The following is a 14,391-nucleotide window of genomic DNA, read 5'->3' on the forward strand; positions in this document are numbered from 1 at the left end:
GTTGAGGCAGGAGAATCGCTTGAACTCAGGAGGTGGAAATTGCAGTGAGTCAAGATCGCGCCACTGCACTCCAGCCTGGGTGACGAGCGAGACTGTGTCTCAAAAAAAAAAAGGTATTTTACTGTTAACTTTTTTTCCAGTAAATATTTTATAAAATTTGACATCTACTGACTTAAAAGACTTTTGGTAGATGTAGCATTTTCAAGTAACATCACTTTCTTTGTTGAAAATTTGTATTTAGCAAGTGCTTATGGTAAAAGAAGTAGGAGAAATACACCAGAGTCTGGAAATTGGTAGAGGAAAAACGCAATCAGCTGCCAGCGGAGGAATTCCCTGCTCATGGGCTCTCTGGCTTTTGGCAGGGGCTTGGGGAATGCGGCCATTGCGAGTGTGGTTAGAATCTATCCCTAGATAATCGTGAATGAAGTCTTCATGAAGTTTATATTCTAATGAAGAAGACAGACAACAGATGAACAAATAAATATATAATGAAGAGTCAGCTACAGATAACTGATAGGTACAGAATTAAAGCAGGACAAAGAGGTACAGAATGCTAGAGGTGTTACTTTCTATAGGGTGGTCAGGGAAGGCATCTGATAAAGTGTAACACTGAACTGGAGATCTGGATGAAGTAAAGGAGCAAACTATGTGACTGTATGAAGGGAGAGAATCAGGCTGCAGACACAGCAAACGCAAAGGCCCTGAGGCAGGAACAGGCTGACTTGTGGCAGGAACAAGGAGGCTAGTGGTGGGTGGGAGTGAGCAAGGTGAGAGTGGTGGGAAGTAACACTGGAGAGGGAGCTGGAGGCCAGAGCTGCAGGAAGGACTCTGGATTTCATCCTAAGTGCGGCAGGCAGCCATCGGAAGGTGTTGAGCAAGGGAATAACACACTTTGATAAATGTTTTAAAGAAATCATTCTGGCTGTGTCAGAGGTGTCTGAACCAGAGCAACTCCATCTTGAATAAAGGCTGGATAAAATAAGGCTGAGACCTACTGGGCTGCATTCCCAGAAGGTTAAGGTATTCTATTTTTTTTTTGAGATGGAGTCTCACGCTGTTGCCTGGGCTGGAGTGCAGAGGCGCGATCCTGGTTCACTGCAACCTCTGCCTCCCAGGTTCAAGCAATTCCCCTGCCTCAGTCTTCCAAGTAGCTGGGATTACAGGTGCCCACCACCACGCCCAGCTAATTTTTTGTATTTTTAGTAGAGATGGGGTTTCACTATGTTGGCCAGGCTGGTCTGAAACTCCTGACCTCATGATTCACCTTCCTCCGCCTCCCAAAGTGCTGGGATTACAGGCGTGAACCACTGCGCCCTGCCAGGTTAAGCATTCTAAGTCACAGGATGAGATAGGAGGTCAGTACAAGATACAGGTCATAAAGACCTTGCTGATAAAGCAGGTTGCAGTAGAGAAACTGGGTAAAACCCACCAAAACCAAGATGGCAACAAAGGTGATCTCTAGTCTTCGTCACTGCTACACTCCCCCCAGCGCCATGACAGTTTACAAATGCCACAGCAATGTCAGGAAGTTACCCTATATGGTCAAAAAGGGGAGGCATGAATAATCCATCCCTTGTTAAGCATATCATCAAGAAATAACACATAAAATGGGTAACCAGTAGCCCTCGGGGCTGCTCTGTCCATGGAGTAGCCATTCTTTTATTGCTCTACTTTCTTAATGAACTTCCTTTCACTTTACAACTTGCCCTGAATTCTTTCTTGTACAAGATCCAAGAACCCTCTCTTGGGGTCTGGATCGGGGCCCCATTCCGGTAACAGCTGCTGTGAAAAGAGGAGACTTTAGGGAAAAGAGTGGGCTCCAGGAGGCCAGCTAAGTGGCAACTGTAAAGGTCTGTTTTCCTTTCACGCGGACCATTCTGGCTTCCAGGTGGGAAACAGAGTGCATCTGGTTAGAGAGGACTCAGACAGCTCTGTTGCTAACAGAGACTGTATCATACAGCCCTCATTATAGAGCCTAGCATGGGACCCAGTGTGGCAGGGATGAATATTTCTTGATATCCCTACCATTCAGCTTCTTAGAGATGGATGGCGACTTAAGAAGGAAAAAGATAGAAAAGGGGATATTCTTAAATTACACAAGAAGATAGCAAATTTCAAGATAATCATACCTCCCAGAAATAGACCAAAGCATTATTTTACATTTTCTGGGGGTTTCTAATTCTAGGCTCTGCTGCACCACACTCACTTCTATTTTGAAGCCTTTCCAATTCTAAAGTGGGATGAATTTGGGGGGAAAATGTGAAATTAGGCCAACATTCGAGGGTCTGGTAGAGCAACAAGATGGAAGGAGCCTGGGCCAGCTCGACCTGGTTGGGCAGAAGGGCTGTCTGCTGTAGACCTGCCTGCATCTGTATTGCTGCAAAGGAGGGAAATAAAATACAGCTATTGTTTCTTTGGGTTTCTTAGTTCCAGCAGCTCAGATTCATTACAAAAACCCCAAAGGTCTCCCCAGACAGGAAAGGCAGTAATGTGGGTCAGGCCGTGTTGCTTACTGAGGGCACCAGGTCTCCACGTTCCATAATGTCTCTGATCAATTTGCTTCTTTCAGATTCTGATGCCAGTTCCTCACGCAGGAGCTCGCCAGTTGAGAGATGTGTAAATCCATATTTTTCCACCAGCTTTTCACACTGTGTGCCTTTGCCAGAGCCAGGACCACCTTGAAAAGAAGTCATGTGTCAGATATGCATTCCAAGTCTGGTGCCTCATTTTTAATGGTAGTCACCATGGTGAGCAAGCCTCAGTGTTCCAGTCACTAAGCATGTATTGGGAACTTGAGATTTGCTATACCAGGAGCTGTGCTGAGAGTGGTGGATGCAAGTGGAGAATGGGATACAGCCCTTGACTTTAAAGAGCTTAGACTATCCATGAAGTGGGAGGGGGCAGGTGTTACAGAAAAACAAGCAGTTACTTTTCATAGACCACTTGTAACCCATGGTCACAGGCAGTTAGTGAAGACAAGTACAGCTTACTATCGGGGCACAGATGAGGGGTACTTGGCTCCGTTTTGGTAGAGATGCAAAGTCAGGAAAGTTTCCTTGGAGAACCGAACCTGCTCATGTGCAAAGCACTGGCCACAATTCCTGATACTTAGTGAATGCTCAACAAACGCTAGCTTTTAATTTAAAAAAATAAGTGCTTTTATTTTCAGCAATCACAAACTTACAAAAGGGTTGTGAGGACAAAGAACTTTCAGAAACACTTGGGAATAAGTTGCTAATTGGATGCCTCTTTACTCCAGAATCTTTTAGTGTCATTTCCTACAAACAAGGAAACAAGCACATCCTCCTTCATAATGATATCCTTGGACCCCTCCAAATTTCAACTGAATTGTCCCAATTGACTCAATAATGTCCTCTGAAGTCAATGGGTCAAGTTCAGGATCACACATTGCCTTTAGTTGCCATGTCCTTCTGCTCTCCTTCAGTATGCAACAGTTTCTGTGGGTTTCCTTGACACATTTGAAGATTATGAATAGTTATTTTGTAGAATGTCCCTCAATATGTCTTATTATCTTATTTTTTCCCTAGCTATTATCAATTCTGAGCATCTGCCATATCCCTTTATGAATAGCATGTCTTTGACTCTTTCCCTTGCCCTCCAAGTTCAATCAGTTAAGTCACAGGATTTTACATCTGAAAATAATAAAAATAGCTAACCTTTATCAAGTGCTTATTGCACCAGCCACTATTCTAAACATTTTAGGTATTATGTATAAGGTTATATAAAATAACCTTAAGAGGCATGCACTGTCATTATTCCCATTTTACAGATGAGGAAGCAGAGGCACAGAGAAGTTAACTCCATTGCCTAGGCTGCACTGCTAGTGAGTTGCAAGCCTAGGATTTGAAGGCTGGGCTCTGACTCTCATGTTCCCTTCTCTCCTCCCCACTGTGGCCACATTGACCTGGCCACACTTCAGGTCCTCATCCTCTCCGCCTGGTGTATGGCAATCTCTCCACCTCCGCATGTCAGAATGGGAGGGGCTTTGGAGCCCCACAGACTTGCTAGCAGGATGACTTGCCTGGAAAGCAGGGCACTCCCACCTCCATAGCACTCAATGGCCTCCTATGCTCCCAGAGTAAAATTCAAATTCCCTGCAGCAGCATCCCAACTCTCCAGAATCTAGTCCAACTTTATCTCTCCAGCATCTTCCCCCCTATTTCTTCTTTTCTTCTTCCTCTTCTTCCTCTTTCCTCCTCCTCCTCCTCCTTCTCCTCTTTTTCTTCTTCTCCTTCCTCTTCCTCTTCTTCTCTTCTCCTCTTCCTCTTCCTCTTCCTCTCCTTCTCCTTCTCCTTCTCCTCCTTCTCCTTCTCCTTCTCCTTCTCCTTCTTTTTGAGATTGTCTTGCTTTATCGCCCAGGCTGCAGCTCACTGCAACCTCCACCCCCCAGGTTCAAGTGATTCTCTTGCCTCAGCCTCTCAATTAGCTGGGATTACAGGTGCACACCACCATGCCTGGCTAATTTTTGTATTTTTTGATATAGACAGGGTTTCACTACGTTGGCCAGGCTGGTCTCAAACTCCTGGCTTCAAGTGATGCACCCGCCTCAGCCTCCTGAAGTGCTGGGATTACAGGCATGAGCCACTGTGCCGGGCCCCTCTCCCCCATTTCTTACCCTCCTCCAGCACTGTCATGTCCAACTAACACAGTTCTTGGACTAACACAGTTCTTTCAATGCTTTCCATGTGCCTGGAAAGGAGGGCACTCCCACCTCCATAGCATTCAATGGCCTCCTATGCTCACACAGACTTTTCCAGGCTACCATGCTTTTGTTCTTCTTGGTCCTCAGCTTGAAAGGCCCTTTCTTCCTCCTCTTCTCTTTGTTTTCTCCCCCAGCTTTATTGAGGTATCATTGATAAAACTATAAATTTAAGGTGTACAGTGTGACGATTCGATATACATATATATTATGAAATAATTACCACAATCAAGTTAATAAACCTTCACCTCACATAATCTTTTTTTTTTTTTGTGCTGAAGACATTTCACATCTCTTCTCCTAGCTAATTTCAAGTAGACAATACAGTGTTCTTCACTGTAGCCATCATGCTGTACATGAGGTCTCCAGAACCACGTCTCCTCACTTCCCCAGCCCCTGGCAACCACCATTCTTACTATCTGCTTCTATGAATTTGACTTTTGAAGATTCCACGTACATGTGAGATCATGCAGTATTTGTCTTTCCGTGCCTGGCTTATTTCACTTAGCATAATGTCTTCCAATATGTTGTCACAAATGGCAGGATTTCTGTCTTCTTATGGCTGAATAATATTCTATATTCTAGCACATTTTCTTTACCCATTCATCTTTTCTTTCTTTTTTTTTTTTCTTTGAGATAAGGTCTTGCTCTGTCCCCAGGCTGGAGCACAGTTGCACAATCACAGCTCACTGCATCCTTGAACTCAAAACTCTTGGGCTGAAGCAATCCTCTTGCCTTGGCCTCTTGAGTAGCTGGGATTACAGGTGCACATCACCACGCTCAGCTAATTTTTAAATTTTTTGTAGAGACAGGGTCTCTTGCTATGTTGCCCAGGCTGGTCTTGAACTCCTGGCCTCAAGCGATCCTCTCACCTCAGCCTGCCAAACTTCTGGGATTACAGGCCTGAGCCACTGTGCCCGGTCACATTCATCCTTTTTTCTAATGATCAAGGTCTTCCTCAGCCCTTAGGTCTAGATCACATGTTTCCCCCTTCTGGCAGGAGCCAGACCTCTCACCCTCAGCTCTGTTGCAGCCAATGCTGTAAACAGCGCCGGGTGCTCCCTGCCTGTCTTACTGTTGGGCTGCAGCTCCCTCACTGGTCGCCGGCCCTGCAAGCTTCTCTGGGTGCCCTGAGCACATCACACAGCACTTTGCACGTCGTGTAAGTGCGCCACAAATGCCTCACAAAGTTTTCTTGCTAAAAGGAAATATTTACCATCGGCATGCAAAAACATGATTGAAATTTTAGTCTGGTAATGAGAATTTATAACTCATTCTGCAATTTTCCTGGTTTGCCTTTTCTCGTACTTAAAACTCCTTTCTTTGTGCAGTTGGCAAGTTCCCTCTTAAGGGACATTAGTTGTTGACCCTTTTTAATAGAAGGGCCCCTCCTTCCCCCTTCTTTGCCTTGCCAGAAAATCCAGGAAAGGCCTGAGTTTTCTGTCTTCTGCTCATCTATACAGCTGCTCTAAGCCAAATGGGGAGGAGGTCAGACCCCTCATAGTATTGTCAGGGATGGGCTGGACATAATAGGAAAACAGCAATTATAGCGGCTCCCCAAAATAATGCAGACCACTTAAAGCAGCAGCCAACCGCCAGCTAATGCTATGTTTACTGTAAGCACGATGCCTCCTGTCTCTCAGTATAATAGGAATGGAGAGTGTGGGAACAAGGAGGCCACTCCAGAGAAGTGGTGCTTCCAGGTAAATGACTAAGGGGTGCAAGTGGCTGAACTCCTGCAAAGGCCATCAGGGCTTCTGTGGCTGGATTTACCTGGAAATGCTTTTCCTGGGAAGGTTGGGAGCCCTCCATGTGGAAAAGATATTTTCAGACTTGGCTTACAAGGCAAAAATGCCATGTTCCAATTATTTTCTTCCTTTAGCATCCTGCTAATATGACTATTACAGTTTTTGTTCCTCTAAAATGTTATTTAATAAATCTCGACACAAAGGCAATTAAAAATCTTCAGCTCAAATTAACACCAGCTGTGTGTTGAACAGCAGCCGCTGCCCCAGTTAGAAACCTTCTGTGGGAGCAACAGCTGCACATTTTTAGCATTCTTTGGCCAAATGGCGCAGGCACTGTGGAATTTTAAGTAATCTACACAATAGCTTGATTCTTCCCTTGGCTCCAAACTGAAGAACAAAGTGATTTTATCACTGCAGTGAAAGCATAAAAACTGCTGGTAGAAACAGAAATTTTCATATACTGCCACTGACATATCTTTGAGGTCTTAACTTATGACTTTTAAATAAAAAACAACGGGGCCTTGATATCCCTCCAGGATAATTTGTTACACGGCAAAAGACATTTTGAGGAACCACATCTCAGAATGAGTGGGCTGTGTCCTCTGGTGGCAAGATGACTGATGACAGACAGGAGCTGTCACATTTACTGTTATCTCACTAATTTTTAGTGTATCATTACCCAAGGCTCGAACCCCTGAACACCATACCATGTGATGTGATTCACAAAGAGAGTGTGGAATATGAGCATCTATTTTGAAGGTGTCTGTAAATACCTCAAAAAAAGTGGAAAAATGTAAAAAGCGTTCCCCTGTGAGGCCAAAGGTGCTACGTTGTGAAAAGTGCATGTACTGTGAACGCCCACTTTGCATCTCAGTAAGTCATTTCCCTACAGGTCTGGACAGCGTTGCCACAGAAGGAAGGGAGGGGAGAGACTGCATGGGAATTGCCAGCCCAGGGAGTCTAAGTCTGCCTTCTCTTCGGTCCCTGGTGTTCTTTGAGAAGTAGAACTGAAGCCATCTGCATCACCTCGGCATGCCCACGTGGGTCACCTTTTCCAGTTTGCTTTGTATTGACAGGAGCAATCCTCTCCTGTGAGATAGCTCCTGGATTCAGCATCCTGAGCTGGGCTCCTTAAGATAAGGACCAGCCTCCGCCTCCCAGGTTCAAGCGATTCTCCTGCCTCAGCCTCCCGAGTAGCTGGGACTACAGGCGAGTGCCACCACTCCTGGCTAATTATTGTATTTTTAGTAGGGGCAAGGTTTCACCACATTGACCAGGCTGGTCTCGAACTCCTGACCTCAAGTGATCCGCCCACCTTGGCCTCCCGAAGTGCGGGAATTACAGGTGTGAGCCACTGGGCCTGGCCTAAAATGACCTTTGTTGACATTTTATTGCATCTTACTAACTCCAGGATGTTACCTGGAATTAAGCATGAAGTTAATTAACACAGCTCTTTTTAAAGAAACATCTATTGGACAGCTAGAATGGGTTTGACACTGCTAAGCACTAGAAATAAAAAGACCCAGAACTGGGTCTTTTCCATCAGAGAGGTCATAATCTAGTGGGGAGGATGGAGAGGTGAACCATCATCACAGCAGTGTGATAGGTTCTATGAGTGGGGCCTGTAAACACCATTGCAGAAGCACTGGCTGGGACTCCTTAGGAAGGGGAAGGGTAATTAATCACCTTTGCCAGCACAAGGAAAGTGTGGGAAAGATGGCATAAGGCTGAGCCTGGTGTCTTCAGTAATGGAACTTGGAGCATGAAAGGGCTCTGCATCTGCACAGGGGTGGAAATGGAGGAGTATGAAGTATTATGAAGGGCACAGGATGGGTGATCTGACAATCAACACTGGTTCTACCACTTACTAGTCATGTGGCTATAGAGCAATCTTTTAATTTCTCTGAATCTTAGTTTCTTATCTGTAAAATGGGGGGAAATAATCACCAACTTTCTGCCTCATTCCACTTTAGGGTCTCCCTCATCTCCCATACCTGACCAGTTGCCAAGCTCTGTCAAGTCTACATTTGAAAAGTCTCCAGCTTCATCCATATCCCTACAAAGGACATGAACTCATCATTTTTTATGGCTGCATAGTATTCCATGGTGTATGTGTGCCACATTTTCTTAATCCAGTCTACCATTGTTGGACATTTGGGTTGGTTCCAAGTCTTTGCTATTGTGAACAGTGCTGCAATAAACATACATGTGCACGTGTCTTTATAGCAGCATGATTTATAATCCTTTGGGTATATATATACCCAGTAATGGGATGGCTGCATCAAATGGTATTTCTAGTTCTAGATCCCTGAGGAATTGCCACACTGTCTTCCACAATGGTTGAACTAGCACATGTACCCTAAAACTTAAAGTATAATAAAAAAAAGTCTCTGAAATTTGTCCCCTGTTCCCCCAAATGTCAACAAAAATGTTCCTATTCCCATCTCTCTGTTAAAATATTGGTGCTTGGCAAAAGCTATTTACAATGAAGGGGGGTTATACACCTCTATAGCTCTTCCTGAGTTACACTGTCTGGCACATCAAGGTTTAAATTAAACATAATCCAAAGTCAGTAACGAATTTGAGAACTAGCCATTACTTCCAGACTTCCAGACCACTTGCAGGTACTTAAGATATACCCGTGTGTGCACGATCTCTCTCTCTCTCTGTCTCACACACACACACACACACGTATATATGTGACAGCGTATGTGAAGATACACGTATCTAGTTTAGAACTCAACGTTTATTTTCTCTAAGTTTCAAAGCAGAGAGAACAGTATTCTCTGGGTTTAATTGCTATCAGCAAAGCTTTCCAGGCTTTAATTCCTATTCCACCCCAGTCTGAGAGGTCTTTAAGCCTCCTCAGCACCAATGACCTTCATCACTAACCCAATTTCAGCCCCCTGAGGCTCTAGCTGAAACCGAGCGTTCGTTATTTGGATCTATTCTCCCACTCTGATAGCATCTTTCTCTCCCTTTCACTTTTCCCTCGACCTCACTTCTTCTCAACTCGTTCCTTGTCGTCGTTATGACCTCACAGGGTTGGCCCATTCCCTTTGGGCTCCACTTACCTCCCTGGCTAGCTGAACGCCAGCCCCTTTCTAGCAACTTTGAATCCTTTGCCCTACTTCAGTTCTATGGAACCTGCCGTGTCACCATCAACCTGCTCTCCCTGCCCAGCCCACCATAGACGTTATTTGCATCTATTCTGGGCTGCTAAGAGTTCCCTTGAGAGAGTCCAAAAACTGAGCCAACTGAGTCATGCTATCTAACTTCATAATAGTTTTTAATGCTTCTTGGCAAATATCCTTCTTTTTTCCTGGTATCAAGTTGGACATCAATTGGATGCCCATGAATGGATGCTAATATTTCCCACTGTCCTTCAACACATCCTCATTCCTCTCACTCTTAACATTTTTAACCCTCTTACTCACTAAGATGAAGGCTGTCTCATTTCCTCAGCATTTTCAAAACATTGATGTTTCTATCCTTTGCCCTCCATCCTTCTTTCTCCTGTTTGGAAAACTTTATGCCATTTAGCTTAAGGCTAATTTCTCTGCTTTGGCTCCTGCAAAATACATACATATATTACAGATAACTTGATACCCTCTTTTTTGTCCATATGAAATTTATTTCTCTTGGTTGGCAGCTTCTTTTCTGAGTAACATCATGCTCAGTTTTCCCCAGTCCACACAATAAGGATCAGAATTATTATCTGTAAAATGAGGCAGTTACTGCTGGTGATGGTTAGAAATCTTTCTAGCTTATTCCTAGTAAAATTCCATAATCTTACAAAGGTTGGACACAGCTTTTTTTATACTGTGGCACTATTTTACCAGCTATTGTGGTACTATATATATGATTTACCTGCTTTGGCTCCTGTAAAATATAAATATGAATATAAATAAAATAGAAATATATATAATATATATATATTTGACAGGAGACAAAGCAGGGAAATTATATACATATAAAATATATTAATAGATAAAGCATATGTATTTACAGATACATGCATCTAGTTTATATGTATGATATATATTATTTACTTAAAATTTTGTCTTCCTTATTAGGCTCTATGGTATCTGAGTGTGGGATCTGGGTCTGCTTTGCTCGTCATGGTGCACAAACACAGTGCCTGAAATATAATAGACACTTTATAACAGCAGCTGAAAGACTAAAAAGCTTAATGATAAATGGATCTTCTCCTGCCTGTTCCAAGAACTTGACGCTGTCTTTTTTGTCCATATGAGATATATTTCTCTCGGTTGGCATCTTTTCTTCTGTATAACATCGGCTCGGTTCTCCCCAGTCCAAATGAAAATATTTCTACCATTGTGTGTGTCCTCTGAGTTATCTTTGTATTCTTTTTCTTTCTTTTCTTTTCTTTTTTTAGCAGCGGAAAACTGCCTGTTTCCATTTCCTCTTCATTTATTGACTCCCTACCCTCTTGGAAACCATCTCATACCTCATCACACTCTGAAATTGCTCTTTTATAGTTCAGCAGCGATTGCATATTTGTCATATTACTTGTTGGCTTGCTTCTAGTCTTTGATACCTTTGACTCTGTAACACCAACGACCAACATCTCAAAATTCTCTCTTTCTCTGGCCTCTAGCACAGTTTGCTCACGCTCTCTTCCTTTCTTTGCCAGGCCAAAGCTCGCAGAGGGCAGAAACCACTTCACTTAGGCTGGCAGCCCCACAGAACCTGGCCCAGTGTCACAGACAATTGTTAACAAGAGCCAGTGTCCAGGAGCCTGTGGCCCCACAAAAATGACAACCCTGCTCCTTTCACATAAAAGGATCACTGGACCCAAGGGCTTGAGTTCCAGGTTCACACCTCAGGCCATTCTCCATCTGGTTAGATGACTTTGATCAAGTCACATATCTGCTTTGAGCTTCAACCTCTTCAGTTACAAAATGGGGGTGGTCACAATACCTGTTGGTTGTGAGGACAAAATAATGCATGTGAATCTCTTGGATCGGTAGCTGGCAAAGTGAACCACACAATAAGCATGATAATTATTATCTGCAAAATGAGGCAGCTACTGTTGGTGACGTATAAAGTCTTTCTAACTCTAACTTACTCCCAGTAAAATTCCATGAGCTTACGAAGGTTGGACACAGCAGTTTTATTCCTGGTACTGTTTTAACACCTTTAAAGGTGCATAGTCTTCCCAGTTACGGCTTGTGAGAGGATCAAATATCTTTTGCAAATCAAATTATCTTATTTCTAATCTTCATATTTTAGAAATCTGTCATATTTCTGCCTGTTGAAATATTTCTTTCTCCCTAAATGAAAATAGGTCCCTATGTTGGGTTAAGTTTTTGTGACCGAATGACTCTTTTTCTGAGAAAAACTATTATGCCATCAGATCATGAACTGACTGTGCCCTAAGAATGATCCTCAACCAGTCTGGGCCCATAGGTCAACTGAAACCTTCTCCATCTGGGAAGAGTTGCATCACTGCTGAGCTTCAGCAGGCTGTTGCCGGGAACTGACACTCTTGGACCGAAAACAATTGAGATAAACAGATCTTTATCCTCAAAGACAACATCTTTATTAGTTCTGAAATGCACTGACTGCTTCAGGTTATTTGGCGAATATGTGGAAATATGCCAGGGTCAGCTGAGGGTTATATGGATAAACTTTAAATGGGTCTGGGAATGTCTTGATAGCAGAAACCATGGCTTATTTATCAGTGCCTGTGTATAGTATACCAACGAATGAATGATGGATATCTGTGAACTTCACAGAGGCAACCCTGTACATGACAATAAAGTCGATTAGGGGACCTTGGCTCTTGACCACTCCTGCTTTGAACTAGTCGAGTGATTCTGGGAGAGTCACTTTGCCTCTCTGGGTGCTAGCCTCTCTGTTTGTAAAGTGAAGAAGCTGAATTAAATGAGTGGCTTCCTGTGTTAGACTGTATTACTTTCTTAAATATTCCTGCTTTCCTTCCATAGTGCTTCTCCCTGTGCCTGTGAAAGGGTTACTCATCCCCACCTTCTTTTTTTTTTTTTTTTGAGATGGAGTCTCGCTCTGTCGCCCAGGCTGGAGTGCAATGGCATGATCTTGGTTCACTGCAACCTCCGCCACCAGGGTTCAAGCAATTCTCCTGCCTCAGCCTCCCGAGTAGCTGGGATTACAGGCACCCACCACCATGCCTGGCTGTTTTTTGTATTTTTAGTAGAGATGGGGTTTTGCCACGTTAGCCAGGCTGGTCTTGAACTCCTGACCTCAGGTGATCCACCCACCTCAGCCTCCCAAAGTGCTGGTATTACAGGCGAGAGCCACCGTGCCCAGACTGCCCCAAACTTCTTGAAGTTAAGAGTTCCAAGGGACTTGCTTTGGTCAACGAAATGTGGGCAGAGGCGGATGTGTACCGGTTTTGAGCAGAGGTTTTTATGCCCAGCACATGGTGTGCCAGGTCTTTTCCCTTTGCCATGAGACTGGTAATGTTTCGGCTAATAAGGGCTCCATCGGCATGGTTACCAGAGTGAAGCTGGGGAGTTGTTTGGAAAAATTCCTGAATTAGCAGATCTGTACATCTCTGGGCTGAGGCTTGGGAACTTATAGTTTTAGAAAATTCCCCAGGGAAAGTGTACAGCCATCTGCAATTTACTTTGAAGTGTACAAGAAAAAGAGATGTATTGATGGACGAATAGAGGGACAGATATATAACAAGACAAGATATACAGGTTGGAGCACTCCTTATCTGAAATGCCTGGGATCAGAAGTGTTTTATATTTTAATTTTTTTTATTCTGGGATACTTGAATTATACTCACTAGCTGAGCATCTCAAATCCTAAAATTCAAAATCCCAAATGCTCCAATGAGCAGTTCCTTTGAGCATTACGTTGGTATGCAAAAAGATTAGGACTTTGGAACGTTTTGGATTTTGGATTTTTGGATTAGGGAAACTCAGCTTGTAGTAAGATGTTAATTGAAGACTCTAGGTGGTGGGTATACATGTGTTCACCGTAATATTCTTTCAGCTTTGCTGTATGTTTGAAATATTTTCGTAATAAAAAAGGATAATTCCCCAGGTGATTCTGATGATTAGCCTGATTTGGAACTTCTAGATTAGATAATCTAAGGAAGGCAATTTGCTGTGAACTCCCCAATGTCACTGCAGGAAGTCTTTGTTGATTTTTCTTTTTATATTTACAACATAATAGTGCAAGATAATGGTTCTATCATGAATGAATAATTATTATGATGGTTAATAAAAATCCTTATTGCCTTATCAAAATCAGGGCCATACCTCTCTCTTGCAGATGAGGGGAATTTCTGGTTTTCTCAGCATAAAGCTGGAGAGAATGGTAGGGGAACTGTGGCCTACTTTGCACCAATGGTATAGTTGAGAGACGAAATATGTTTGAGAAGTCATTGCAGACTACTCAGATAAAAGTCACAATACTTTTGGCTTGATATTTTATCTAATAAATATCTGTTTTATGTGTTCTATTTGTAATTATTTAATTCTTACAACAGCTATTTGAAACAGGTGCTGTTTGTGATCCTGTAACAGATGAAGAAACTGTGCCAAGGGCCAACTGTGTCCTGGTACCACTAAACTCTACAGCCTCTCATATGTGGGGCACTTCTGGCCTGTCTTTCTGGAAATCAGACAGACCTCCTTTGGGAAATGCACTGCACAGCCTGAAGTTGACTGGAATGGTCACTGGGAGCTGGGCTTTCATCATGGCCCCATCAGGTGGCCAGATAAAATACAGGACACCTAGTCAAATCCTGCAGGAGACTTAGACTAAACGCCATGTCATTGTTTATCTAAAATTCAAATCTAACTATGGCTCTTGTATTTTTATGTGTTAAATCTGGCAACCCTATCAGGCCCCATCATTTATTGTTTTTTTTTTTTTTTTTGAGACTGAGTCTCAATCTCTTACCCA

At 43.2% G+C, this 14,391-nt stretch overlaps 1 protein-coding gene across 3 annotated transcripts in view; it reads right to left on the minus strand.

The window, feature by feature from the left end:
* Nucleotides 1–14,391, minus strand: part of AK5 (adenylate kinase 5) — a 276,265-nt gene that overhangs the window by 42,077 nt on the left and 219,797 nt on the right. For all 3 annotated transcript variants that reach the window (XM_030825171.1, XM_030825172.1, XM_003260226.2), the window contains exon 11: nucleotides 2,514–2,677. In XM_030825171.1, the coding sequence (XP_030681031.1) occupies nucleotides 2,514–2,677 (164 nt within the window). The remainder of the gene's footprint in view (nucleotides 1–2,513; nucleotides 2,678–14,391) is intronic.

Source organism: Nomascus leucogenys, chromosome 12 (assembly GCF_006542625.1).
Source record: "Nomascus leucogenys isolate Asia chromosome 12, Asia_NLE_v1, whole genome shotgun sequence".
NCBI classification, from domain to species: Eukaryota; Metazoa; Chordata; class Mammalia; order Primates; family Hylobatidae; genus Nomascus; species Nomascus leucogenys.